The 13,673-nt window shown below is 29.6% G+C and overlaps 1 protein-coding gene across 3 annotated transcripts in view; it reads left to right on the plus strand.

Annotated features, from left to right (window-relative positions):
• The window catches only part of LOC134696873 (putative protocadherin beta-18), a 55,652-nt gene extending 44,427 nt beyond the window's left edge, over positions 1–11,225 (plus strand). For all 3 annotated transcript variants that reach the window (XM_063558832.1, XM_063558833.1, XM_063558831.1), the window contains 3 exons: positions 6,143–6,325; positions 8,760–8,880; positions 9,392–11,225. In XM_063558832.1, the coding sequence (XP_063414902.1) occupies positions 6,143–6,325; positions 8,760–8,880; positions 9,392–9,816 (729 nt within the window). In that variant the 3' untranslated portion in view covers positions 9,817–11,225. The remainder of the gene's footprint in view (positions 1–6,142; positions 6,326–8,759; positions 8,881–9,391) is intronic.
• Positions 11,226–13,673: the final 2,448 nt, after the last annotated feature.

Raw genomic sequence — 13,673 nt, forward strand, 5'->3', positions numbered from 1 at the left:
GTCAATTCTAAGATAGATTGCTCAATTAATTTTGATTTCACTTAGTCAACCTCTGAAAATTACTATGTTGATTCTCATTTTTTATGGCCAATCTACCTTTTAAGATCTTGATTCATAACAGCCATCTTATTTGGAAATGGACTTTCTTTCCTAGATAAATTTATTATTTCCATTAATAAAATCTAGAATCAATTTGCTGTAAATAAATCTGATGCTTTAAATGAGTACAAGTATTAAAAAAAAGTAAACTAAAATTTGTTAATATTAAAGTCCTGTTCAGCAAAGTACATATTTGTCGTTGAAAATTCAGACTAATAACCTGTTGTGGTGCATATATTGTAAAACTGCACTTATATGTAAACATTTAATAATTGATTGATTGATATGTGACAAATTAAATATTCTATTGTTTTTTTAAGTCAAACAAATTGTTACAATGTGGCGACTCAGTAAATAGTTGTGGGAATATGACATGATATGATATTGTCAAAGTCAGTTAACAACCTGAACTATCTAAATACCAGCATCTAAATTTCTGAAGCATGAACAGAACTGGCCCATTCATTTCCCAATGCTTTGAAACAAATGTGGTTTGCACACGGGTTTAAATTAGTTTGAAGTTTTGTTTTAAGTTTTTTATAATTGCTTATGTCAGAATAAAGTCATTATAGTTTCCATGATGTATTTTCACTTTGAAACACTTTGAAATGTTTTCAAAGCTTGTCTACATAATGAACGGTTCAATTGCTTGCCTACATGTAAGGAGGTTTTGTAAAATAGTTAAGCCACCTTCTAATCTTTGCTGCCACTAAATCAGTAATATTACAAGCATTTACATTTATTCAATCAGATATTTTTGTTCTTTTTTCATAACTGTACTGCTGTTTACCAGTGGCTTCACAATCTTGGTGTTATAAAGAACTTTAAGTTTTGGGAACCAAGTTGGATATGAATATATGTTGTTTTTAGCCATTTATAAGGTTTCCGAATCGTTTTTTTAAATCTTTAACTAAAATAGGTTCCTCTTAACTAAATGAGGAAAACGGTGATATATAATATATGTGGGTCAAAGAAAAGTGCTCACATACAAAAATATTCATGACAAGAATAGCTTGTGATACCATTTAAATAAGTTTTTAAAATATTGTACCTTTTGCATTCACAACTGAGTTGTTTAAAATACACTTTACTTTTTTAAAATTTGCTACGTAATTGTGGGAGGAGAAACATTTTGAGAGATTGTTTACTTTTAAAAATGACAACGTAAAATGAACAGAGAGTATATCTGTTCGTTAGAATTTTTGGCTACAAAAACTTCCTAAATTTTATAATATGGTCTTCAAAATTATATGTTTGATTTTCAAAGCAGTATGGGTTTCGAGACTTAATTGTGTACAAATAATAATATGTTTCATAAGAAGTCAAATTTTGAATTAGGCGACTTCAAAAGATTATATTAAATGTTTTCTTCCTTAAAAAAAAAGAAGATACTTGGTGTTGCTGTGCAAGAGACTAGTAGGAGGCATTGATCATTTGGTTTAGTAAACATTCCCGCTGAGCAATGGAAAATGTCAAACTGTTTGACACCCTATTTAAGATTTATTTTGCAAAATCACTTCTTTAAATCCTTCAACAAGTTCTCTTTGTAAAACATACTTAGTATGTTTACTTTTTCAATCACGAAGTCAAACTAATTTATCGCAGTGCAAACATCTTCAGCGTTTCAAGGTTCCGAGGCACACAAACAGCAGTGTGTGTATTGCATAGATGAATAGAAATCAATTTCTGACTAATTGATATATATAAGTTGATTATTTACATTAATAGAGTTAATTAACGGTCACATCTGTGACAACTCCCAACTAGACTAGACTTTAGTTTCAGTTTCGGTAACAACTGGAATTTTCCGTCCTACAAACCATAATAGGGTTCATGTTATGTTTAAGAATAAAGTCCTGCTCTATTTATATAAGGCATGAATGTATAGGAGAAATTAGGAGCCTTTAGGTAAAGGTAAACACTACCCTACCCCCCCCCCCCCCCCAAAAAAAAAGGAAAGACAGACAGACAGGATGGAAAACTCAATATTTAAGAACACAAAAAAGAAGGAACTAGGGTGGTCTAATAGTTACACAGTTCTTGTAAAATTCACTGATTTGTTATATAATGAAATGGATGTGCTAATTATTGAATTTATAAACTTTTCTACATTCAGACTTTTGTCATAACCAATATTTAAGTTTAGTTTTGCATCATGCACAGCACCTAAATTAATATATGATGAAAATGTGTCATTCCATAATACTTTAAGAGTGCAAGAAAATAAGTGTTGCCACTTAGAACCTTTTTTCTTGATGGAATATAGTGACTTAAGTGAAGAGGTCCTTATGATACAAAAAAAAATCATTTCTTACTTTTGATGACAAATGGAGAAAAAATAATGAGAACCATTATACAAATAGTTAGCTTGTTTCTTATTCATAACTGTCATAAGATGATAATCTCAAAACATAAAATTTATGTTTTGTACTGGAAGCTAAAAGTATATTGTCATATTCATGATACTTTTTAAATTGAAAATTAGGCATTTTAAATGAATGTTAGAAAAACTGTACTCTAAATACATGTGGCAATTGTTTTACTGCCTGTCAAAACTACATTAGATATGAATTATGATAATTAATGCTATGAAAAAAACAAAAAATAAAGTTAAATTGCATCTTAGATGGCTTTTAGAATTATCGTCTAGTATGTGTATGACCATGAGGCATTAGCCTTGTTTTGCTGATTTTTATGGTTGGAGTCTTAGTCTAGGTCAAAGTGAAATTGCTCGTAAATATCATATAAAGATAATCGAGATAATAACTGAAAAAGGTTTTAAAACTGTATAAATATGCTCAAAGGATAAATTGACAAAAGAATAAGATATTTTTGATTTTACTGAAGTTAAAGACGAGTTTTCTAAAACTATTAGCCTATCAAACCTATCATCTTTTAGTTCTTTATAAATTTAATGGTTAAAATCAGGTAAAAGTTGAAATTAGAGGAATATAATTTATACTTTTGGTTATAGAAATTAAAAGTTTTAACTTTAGATAATTAGAAAATGAGACCAGCAAACTTCTGAATCTCGACAAATTATTTTTTTCTGTACTGATCTTTTCCTTTGCTTATAAATTCAGTTTACCTGATTAGAAGGAGAGAAACTTTTTAAACATTTTGAGACAGAAATTAAAAAAGTATAAGTTTCAATACAGTAATTATGTGAAAATATTTGATTTCAAGATTACTTTCAAGATTTCATCTCTGATAAAAAGTGTCCTCGTAAACAGGGTTATGATATGGAGTCACACAAATAAATTGCGACAATAGACAAACTTCATATAAGAATTTGCTGCACAATAACTTTTTATGTAAAGTTTAGCTGAAAATTTGCTGCATTGTACTTTTTTGACATAGATGTCAGATTGTACGAATTTTTAAACTGAATTTTTAAATATAGAAATATAATGAAAAATGAAATTAATGCAGATTTTTTGATAATTTTTTTGAGTGGCAGTATAATTGAAAACTTTCATACTAGTTATATGAAAATAAATGTGTTTGTCAGAGATTTTGTTACTGTTACAACTTATGATTTATTTATTATGTCATTTTAAAATCAAATTTTAAAATTATTATTAATTTACACTTTAGTCGTAAATTGTTATTGTTCAGGTTAAAAGTGTTACAAATTTTCCCATGCCTCAAACATAATTAAAGTTTTCAATAGTAAAATTTACTGAAAAATATAAGGTTGTTTTGTTTTTAAAATTGTAAACATCAGAAACATAAATGTTAATTTCAAAGTAGAAAGACATAATGACCTTATCAATACTCTTCTTAGTCTATGCTACATTGTGTTTAGGGCTGAAGACTTGGCTTGAGGATTACAATTTATGAGAAATGATAGAGGTTCAAATATCTCTCAAACTTTTGGTGCTCTTAAAGTGCAAAATAAGATTCTAGTAGAAGTTTGATTGTTTGTGCTGATAGGCTGCTGCCTCAATTATATATTCCTTTTATTCATATCTATGAATCTTAGTTATTCCAATCTTTCTTTTCATAACCTAAATCCTGAAATTTTTAACTTATAAAAGAAGTTTAAGTCCAGTGTACATTGACAATATAAATTCTAAATCCATAATAACTTTTTCAGATGGTCAATTATTGTACTCAATAATATCGTTTAATAATCAAATATGGGGGAATATATCAGTTTTGTCAGCGAACAAGAATTCAATTTTACAAATTAAACTCATGAAAAGTTCAAATAAACATTTGATAAGCAAGTTTATTTCTTTGCACTCATTGTTCAAAGCGATGCATAAGTCCTTATTGTGTTTTTATCCTAATCCCCTTTTGAGAAATGGACAAGTAATTTGAATTGTACTGAGTTTCACAGTTTTGCCTATCGTATGAATAATACTGGATTAAGCCGTGAATAATTGCTTGTTTGTGTGAGACTATATTAAAGGATATTTGTCTCATTACAAAGCATTATGGTATAGGGTGTAGCTCCACAGGGATATCTGTTTAACGAACAGATCCAAATGAACATGCCACTGTGATCTGGGGCCGACAGAACTTAATACAGGGGGATCAGTGTCAAATAGATTAAAATCTCAAATTGTAACTAAATTCTTTCTTTTCATTATAGTAAAGGCCTTGCTAATGAACCTACTCACTCTATTATTTGGTATTGTTAATTTCAATTGGATGAAATACAGAATCTTTAAATTTTTAAATTGTGGCTATTATCAGAAAAAAGTTTGTGTCTAGTGATTTAAATTTCAAATGAAGATGTCTGTATACATTTAATTGGGATTTTTAATGATTTTCTTTTCAAGGGAAAGGAAGAAAGTTAAGGTTTTTACCAATCTGAATAAGCCCTGCCAGTTTACAAATGTTTAGCCATGTCAAATTTTATTTCTTATAAATATTTTAAGAAATGTGTTAATGTATTGAAGTTTCTGAAAAATCCAAGTATGACCAAAAAAAGTACTACGCATAAAATAAGTATGTAATAAAATTAGATGAAAAGGGAACTGCAATTTAGATCATTGGTAAATTCAGGAAAATGTTACTGCATATCTTTAATCTTCAGTTTTACATGTTATATGCTATATAATCTGACAGTCTGATATCACCCTAAAGATTTACAGCAGAAGATATCAATTCTGTCCTTGGAGACAATCTTACTTTGTCTCTAGTTATATATTCCGCCAGCAGACGATTAGATTACAAGTCACTGAATATTGAGTCATATTTAATATTCAGGTGTATTTGTAGATAATGGATGGAAAATATCGATTCTTGTGAAAAATAAAGGAAAAATTGTCATTTTGATGTATTGGGCATTATATAATTATATTGTATTAGGGAAAACTGATTGGTTGTTGAGAATGACATTGTACTTCAATCTTTCATTCTATTTTGATATGGCAACAATGGGTTGAGTAATTGTCTTTTGATGGGATATCAGTTCCTCCATTTATTTTGAAATGAAATGTAGAAATTCTTATATATATCAAATTAGCCATGTATCTTTACGAATGCTACATCTAAATATATTAATAAGAATTACAACATAAGCCAATCAGGTGTTAATCAACTTTATTGTGGCTTAAGTGCATTGACATTTATTGTCACAATTGTATAAGATTCGATTTATTCTTAAGGTGAAATTAAATTAATTTGTATATGTTGATATGCAATCCTATAAAACTGAATAGAAAAATCATGAGAAATACAGTACATGCCATTGATGTGGTCACACCATTTTTCTTGCCCTAATCAGTTCAGATTAAATTGTAGAAAGAGCTATTAGATGACTTAAACTTTATTTTGAAATAGGAGGACTGTGTCATATTGATATTTTCTTTCTATAGTTTATTAACACAAGTCTTATTAATGCAGTATTTAAATCCAGTTTTGAGAGTGCTAAGATTTTTGGGTTGAAAAAAGCAGCAGAAAATTGTAATTTGTGTGTGTCGAAATCATCCAACTAGTTGGTATAACCAGGACATAGGAAGGAGTGTGCATTCATTGTATTTTCCCAGAGAAATTCCAATTTAACGTTTTTATTTTATTTTATTTGTAGAGACCTCAATCTGTAGCAGACATAAGCCATGATGAGAGCCGAGACAAAATTGGGGGATATTCCAGACCTATTTCTCCAAACAGTGACGTGAGACAATCAGAACTTACACGCCTTGCTTCCATAAGATTACACCAACAGTTAGCACAATCACATGACAAACCATGGACCAATCAGCATTCAGAGGTAATTACTTTTTTCAAAATATTTTTTTTTTCTTTAGCATTACTGTGGACCATAGTTCACAATATGTGCTTCTGTTTGAATGCAATTTGAGTTTATGACAATATCCTTAAAGCAGGAATTGAAAAAAATCCACTGTCTGAGAAAAAAATCTGTAAATTCTAAGGAATAAATATAACTGGTAATGGCTCTAAAAGACACTTTAAATTCAATGTCGAAAGATGTTAGTATCAATCTAGGAATAACTTTTAGGGCAGTGTTACTGATTTCTTTTAAATCTTTTAAAGCATTTTTTTAAAAATCAAAGATTAACTTTTTTAAATAAGTGAAATTGGTTAATATCAGTTATACCTTGACTTTCAGTATGTATTTAAAACTATTTGCACTTACGATATTTTACACTGTAGCATTTTACGAAAGAATTTATTGAAAAGAAAATCAAATAACTATTATTTTCCAATGCCCTCAGATTAACCTTACTACCTTTCCATCACAATACTTTCTAACAGATCAATTTTTCCATGAAATGAATTTTTTGGGCGGATAAATACATGATAATGTGCTATCAGGGGCAATCTTCCGATCTAAACTTCTTTTGAAATATGAATTTACCTATATGTTTTGGATAAAAGGAAGATTAGTATGTTTGGATTTATATTAAATTTTTTGGACATATATCATGTGAAGACATTTATTTAGAAATTTTGCGTTCAAATGAATATGCAGAGTATCCATTGTACTCAGAGACTCTGAGACTAGATATTAAATTTCCATCTCTATATTGGAGAAATTAGTAACGATACATTGAAGCATGAAAATAGGTATTGTCAGTAGGGGTCATATCAGTTTTAGGTCACACTTTCTGCTTCTTTTCTAAAACATGAGCTTAAAAAAAGTCTGCAAAAATGTTTGAAAAAAGGAATTGAATTGGTATTGTCATTCATTGCCTTTAAAAGAAAATATGGAATGTTTTTGAAACCAATCAAAAACCAAAAACAACACATTATCTTGAAACAATTTCACCAAGAATAACTTCCAATTCAATTACTTTTTTTCAATTTTGTCTGTGCAAGAAAAATTGCGGGAGCTTTAGGCAAAGATTTGATAGAAAAATTTATTATAATGACCTGATTTTATAAGGTCGCTGAAAAGTTATATTTACCAGTATAATGCTTGATTTACCAATTCAAATATACAATATTATTATTTTAAGATTAAATTATCCAAGTTTAAGCAGGTGTGAGTAAAATGAGTTTTTCTTTCAAAAAGAAATAAAGCCTTCATATTGAAACTGTTACAGATTTTATGTAACCAAAATTCATTTGAAAATGTATCAACAAAGACAAACAAGACCCATAATAAAGATTTAAATTTGATTCAGAAACAAAAGATCTTCATGAATTAATTTCATGCCGTGTGATTTTGTTAAGTGGCATATACGGGCATGAATAAACAGTTTTACACTTGTCTAAGAGGTAAAGAAATTGGATTGTTTGATTTTAGAAACAACTTTAAATAATTTTTGAACTGGAAAAACGGATAAATGTTGATTGTTTGAATTCATTGCCAATTAAAACAGCACACAATCACAAAGTTTAGGATTATCAGTATTTATCAAAGCTTTGATCAAACTGTTTACGAAAGATTGTAGAACGGAGTTATGGACGGTCACTTCCTAGAACCAAAAAGATTTTTTATCTGTGGAAATATTTTGGATTTAACTTTATAAACATTTAACAAAAGAGCTATTACAATTATACTATATGGTGTGGAAAAATTGATAAATCTTATTTATAGGGAAGATAATATCGAAAGTAGTGGTCTCAAATGAAAGAAAATTGAATATTAGTGGAATATAAAAAGTCTAATATCCATTAAACAGTGAGAAATTTGACAGGGTGAAAAATATTTTTCAGCCATATCTCAAAGTTTTGACTATTAATTGTGAATAAATTGATGTACATCAGGGTGAATTTATTCTTAGGCACATATATTTTATATTTTCTCATAAATTACACATTAATAATTTTATGTGGTCAGTTTTTATAAATATTAATTCATATCTTCATGCAAGCATCAACAAATAAAATATTTATGGATTTTCATAACCAGCAGCTCATGACTTTTTTCATGAAATGGTCATTTGTCGGGAAAATCCTTAAAATACTTTATAAAAAAAAAATACTGGTAAAGGTTATTGTAAAAAAAGTCTTTCATATGCAGTAAAAATTTAACTAGTTCAAAGATCTGAGCATTTGCATAACTTTTGGGTCAATAATTACAATTGTTCCGGGGAGATATGTTTTTTTACTGTACAATACTAGTATACAGTAAAAAAAAAGTTAAATATTTCTTTGCCATATTTTCAAACAAGTGTAAAGTTTTGTGAATATCAGTCTGTTAGCTAGTTTATACTAATGTTTCTATTCTATTTCAGCATCCAGTCAGGAGACCTGGAGATAACCATAGTGACACATCAGGGGAGACAATTCCTAGTGATAGTGGGCGGGGGAGCCTAGATGATGACCATCATAATATGTCAAAATCACACCAATCAGGTAAAAATAGAAGTGTTTTTGAATCACTTTTTTTTTATTCAATTAACAGTGATTGAATTAGTAAGAAATGCCCAAAAGAATGTGTCAAATTTTGTGACAAAATGGTCTCTGTTTAGACTTGAGCAATCAAGTCTCATGAGATGTCAGTGCTAATCTGTTTTTATCCACTTAAAAATATGTTTTTAATACCAAAAAAAATTGGAAAGATAAACTAAAATATGAAAAACATGTCCAAGTAAAAAAAAAGATATACAACAAATCTTATTTTTTTTAATTAACATTTTAAATTGTCTATTAGTGTTACATGTATAAACTTAAAAGAATAGAAAAATTTGAATGGAGTTAAAAAGAAAAAAACAAAGCAAGTGATAATAAAAATTTAAAAAATTAAAATTTTCATTTTTTTTGTCTATATTTCAAAAGCAAATTTGTCCATTAGTGTTTTAATCTTCTGACTTTTAAATAAAACTGAGAATGGTAAATTTTTATATATATTTTCTTTATTTTTCAGAAGACTTCAGAAAATATTTACTACATCCAACAGGCCAGCAAGGCAGGAGGGGGACTCCACCTCACAAACAAAATATCTCAAATCCATCTCATATTCCATATACTGTAAATAAACTGGGGCCATCAACCCCACATAAACAGACAAACATTAGTAGTCCACGAGATCCACCAAATCATCCATTTTATGAAAACATTAATCCACATCATCAAAATCGTCATATTCCATACACTGGGAGAGATCACATTTCATACGGACATTTCCAGAAGGGATTACATCAGCGACCATATTTAGATGAGACAATGGACAGTGTTAACACGGGTTATGATGACGATGATAATACAACCACGTCTGGAAGTTACACAATTGATGCTGACGATTTTCCTACGGAAGTGAAGTTCGATAAAATCCAAGATGTGATTGTTTAATCGATGATTTTGATTGGACAATGTGGTGCTCCTCTAGTCATTTTTATACTCATTTCGCAAATTGATTTAAATGTTCAAAAATGATTTTAAAAAGTGCTGTTATTTTATATATATGAACTCTTAAGTATTATATATTAATTGCTATGAAGTTATTTCATATATATTGTTATGTATCATTTTATAAGAAAATGGTAAATGTATTTGGCTTAAAACTTTAGCTTTCTTGAAAGACAATTCCTAATGTCTTGAAAATAGAACATATAAGATATGTTTGAAATTTAGACCTAACAATTTGGGTAGTATTTTTGCAAAACAATCTTAATGAAAAGTATACAAAACAGTCTTTGTAAGAATCAGGCAATTTAGGTAAAAATCAAAACATGATCAGAAAAAAACCACCGAGCTAATCATGCTATTTAATACTAACCATCGTCCTCAGTTAAAAATAATTGGTCTTTCGTTTGTCTGTGTCTGGTAATATCAAATAACTTGGTTAGAAAATTGGTTAGAATGATAGCAAATTATAGCATATTACAGAGTTATCTCCTCTTATTCTTTAATTTCTAGTGCATTTCAACCAAATTGTATCTTCTATTACCAGAACAGAAAACGGAAATAAATGTTATTTTTGTGCATAACTACATTTTATGAACTGAAATCAATGTCAAATTGGGTGGGTTTTTTGGTCATGTTTTCACCACTGCCTGATTCTTAGGCAGACTGGCACTTAACACCAAAAATAAAGTATTCATGTGTGTGTATATTGGCATATCTGAAGATCATTGCTAACCGTTGATATTCAAACAAGGGAGATAATCAAATAAAAGTTGCAGTCAAAGGTCATTTTTACATATCCTTTTTGGGGAGGGTGTGGTTGTCAACTAACCCATCCTATACAGGACAGTGAGGCATTATATATTTATAAACATATTTTAAAATATGAATTTGTTGATGCACTCTTATGGTTTTGAATTAAATTCTTCTGAATATTTCAATTGTTCTTGAAAGATAAGTGACATATAAGTGCATCTCAGATTGTTTTAATTATCTCCCTTTCAATCAAGACCTGTGTAACACTTCTATTGTTCATTATCAATAAAACCTGTGTGTTGCTGTTTTCCCCTAATATGTATTTCTATAAAACCTATTTTAATGACATGTATAATGACTGCTGCTCTAATGTTTTTCTAAATGATCTCAAGAGTAAAATATTTTTGCAATTTATAGACAATATAAAATATGACAATATTTTCATCAAAGTGAGACGACAATTTTTACATCATGTATAGATATCTTGTAATGTCAGGTTGTACTAAGCCTAAAGTTGTTATTATTTTTGATACCTTGCTTTTACTGTTGCGTTATGAAAGAATGTTATTGATATTGTTAATGAATAAATATTTTATATACCCTACAGAATTTGTTTTTTAAAATGTGTGTCAATGAGTTATTGGACATGAAATTGGCATTCTGTTTTGTACAACATAAAATTGAGAATGGATATGTGGAATGTGTCAAAGAGACAACAACCCAACCAAAGAGCAGAAAACAGCCAAAGGCCAACAATGGCTTTTCAACACAGCAAGAAAATCCCACAGCCGGAGGTAGGCTTCAGCTGTCCCTTAAAAATGGCTGTCAAACCAAACTCAGAAACATACAAACAGGATTTATGATAATATATAGATATAGGAAGATGTGGTGTGAGACAACTCTCCATCCAAATAACAATTTTAAAAAAGTGAATCATTATAGGTCACTGTACGGCCTTCAACAAGGAGTCTTGGCTTACACAAAACAACCAGCTATAAAGGGCCCTAAAATTACTAGTGTAAAACCATTCAAACAGTAAAACCAACGGTCTAATTTATATATAAAAAAAAAACAGGAAACGAGAAACACATATAAATTACATCAACAAACAACAACTGCTATACTGTGGATTCATTATTATTCGTTGGATACCAATTTTCGTGGGTACAGGTGAACCGCAAATTCAAATGTTCAACGAATTACATATTTTCAATATGCTTTGTATACAAAAATTGGCAAAACCACGAAATCAAATATCCACGAATATGCAAGTTTTTAGCAATCCAAGAAAATTGATACCCACGAAAATAAATGAATCCACAGTATATCAGATTCCTGACTTAGGACAGGCAAATAATTAATATGGAAATGAGAGGTTTTAATGACAATATGACTGCAGGAACAATACCATTGACCTTGACTGAGTGTCCCCCTTTAGTCGACATAATCATAATCACAAACTAATGAGCAAGTGTTTCAAAGTTAATAGATCATGACTGAGGGGGCAGAGCCAAATAATTCCCATCATGGAAATGAAATGTACCAATGCTTATACATCTGTATACCAAATATCATTGACATCCGATAGTAGTTCCCCTTTGGCTAACCTTATACATGTAATAAACTTGTAAATGTTAACTGAGTAAAAGGACCACAGTCAATAGACAATGACTGAGGTGGCAGAACATAATAATCCCCATGGAAGAAAATTGTCTAATACGTATATGCATTTCAAATATCAATGACCTTTGACCAGTGATTTCCCTTTAGCTGACTAGGCCTAAAATTAAAAACTAATACATGTTAACTAATCAAAAGTTTCAAAGACAACAGACTATAACTGAGGGAGCAGGGCAGAACACTCCATGGAATTGAGATGTGCAAATGCTAATATATTTGCATGCAACATATCATTGACCTACCAATGACACTCCCCTGTATAGCGGACAGTCACAAACTTGTACATGTCAACTAATTATAAGCCCCAAAAATTTAATATAGAATAAAGGGATGTTAAACTGTAACGAATACAGAATAATGGACCACATTTAGAAAAAAGAGAAGGACACCATATCCAGACCCTCACTATGCATGCGAATTTTAGAGAAACAAAATGGCAAAGGTCAACAATGGTAAAATCAAAAAATCCTCGTCACATTGACATCTTATATGACCTTGTTCTATCATTAACATAATTTTATAATGTTGCATGTATGATACAATTTGTTCGTTCAGATTTCAAAGATTTGACTTGAATAGGTTATCATTTCTAGCTTCATGATATACGATTAAGATGAAATATATAAGGTTGCTGATTGATTCATAAGTATCTTAAACTATTCAGATGTCTATATTTTCACAGGCGCTGTTAAATGTACAAGATTTTGTCAAATATATCTGTCTTTCCATGAAATTGCGCAAGCATGATAGCTAAGAAGGTACATGTATATTAAAAACATATATGTCAGACAGGGTATTTTTTCACGTTTTTTTTTCAAACAATTTGACAAGGTTGTGAAACTCAATGTCTCAGCTGGTCACCTCTACCACTAAGAGATACATAGTAAATCTTCGAGGTTACACAATTCTGTATATTTTTTTTTTCTTTCACACATAATAAGTCTCAACTCAAAAACTCCTCTAACAAGGTTACGAGGAACATTTTTCAAGTTCTATGGTTGAAAGCCATTTACATTACCTGCTTAGAACCTCAGCTTCATTTGTATATAATCACCAAAGTGTGATGAAGATAGTTTGATATGTCTTTTTCAAACAACATATCATTGTAATGACTATTCCAGCAAATGTTTTGCAGATCTAAAGAATACACGTTTTCTTTTAAAATCATTTTCACTTGTTAATTTTCTTCTAGTTTTTCATCACACATATTTCATCTGAATAGTAAAAAAAGATCAAATTTTCAAAGCTATGGACATACATAAAACCATACTATAAGTTTACAATTTTAAAATTTAAGGTTAATATTCATTAGTTATGTCCTATTTACCGGAATATGACCACCTATTTTATCATTCTGGACAATTATC

The sequence above is a fragment of the Mytilus trossulus genome, chromosome 14 (genome assembly GCF_036588685.1).
Source record: "Mytilus trossulus isolate FHL-02 chromosome 14, PNRI_Mtr1.1.1.hap1, whole genome shotgun sequence".
Classification (NCBI taxonomy): Eukaryota; Metazoa; Mollusca; class Bivalvia; order Mytilida; family Mytilidae; genus Mytilus; species Mytilus trossulus.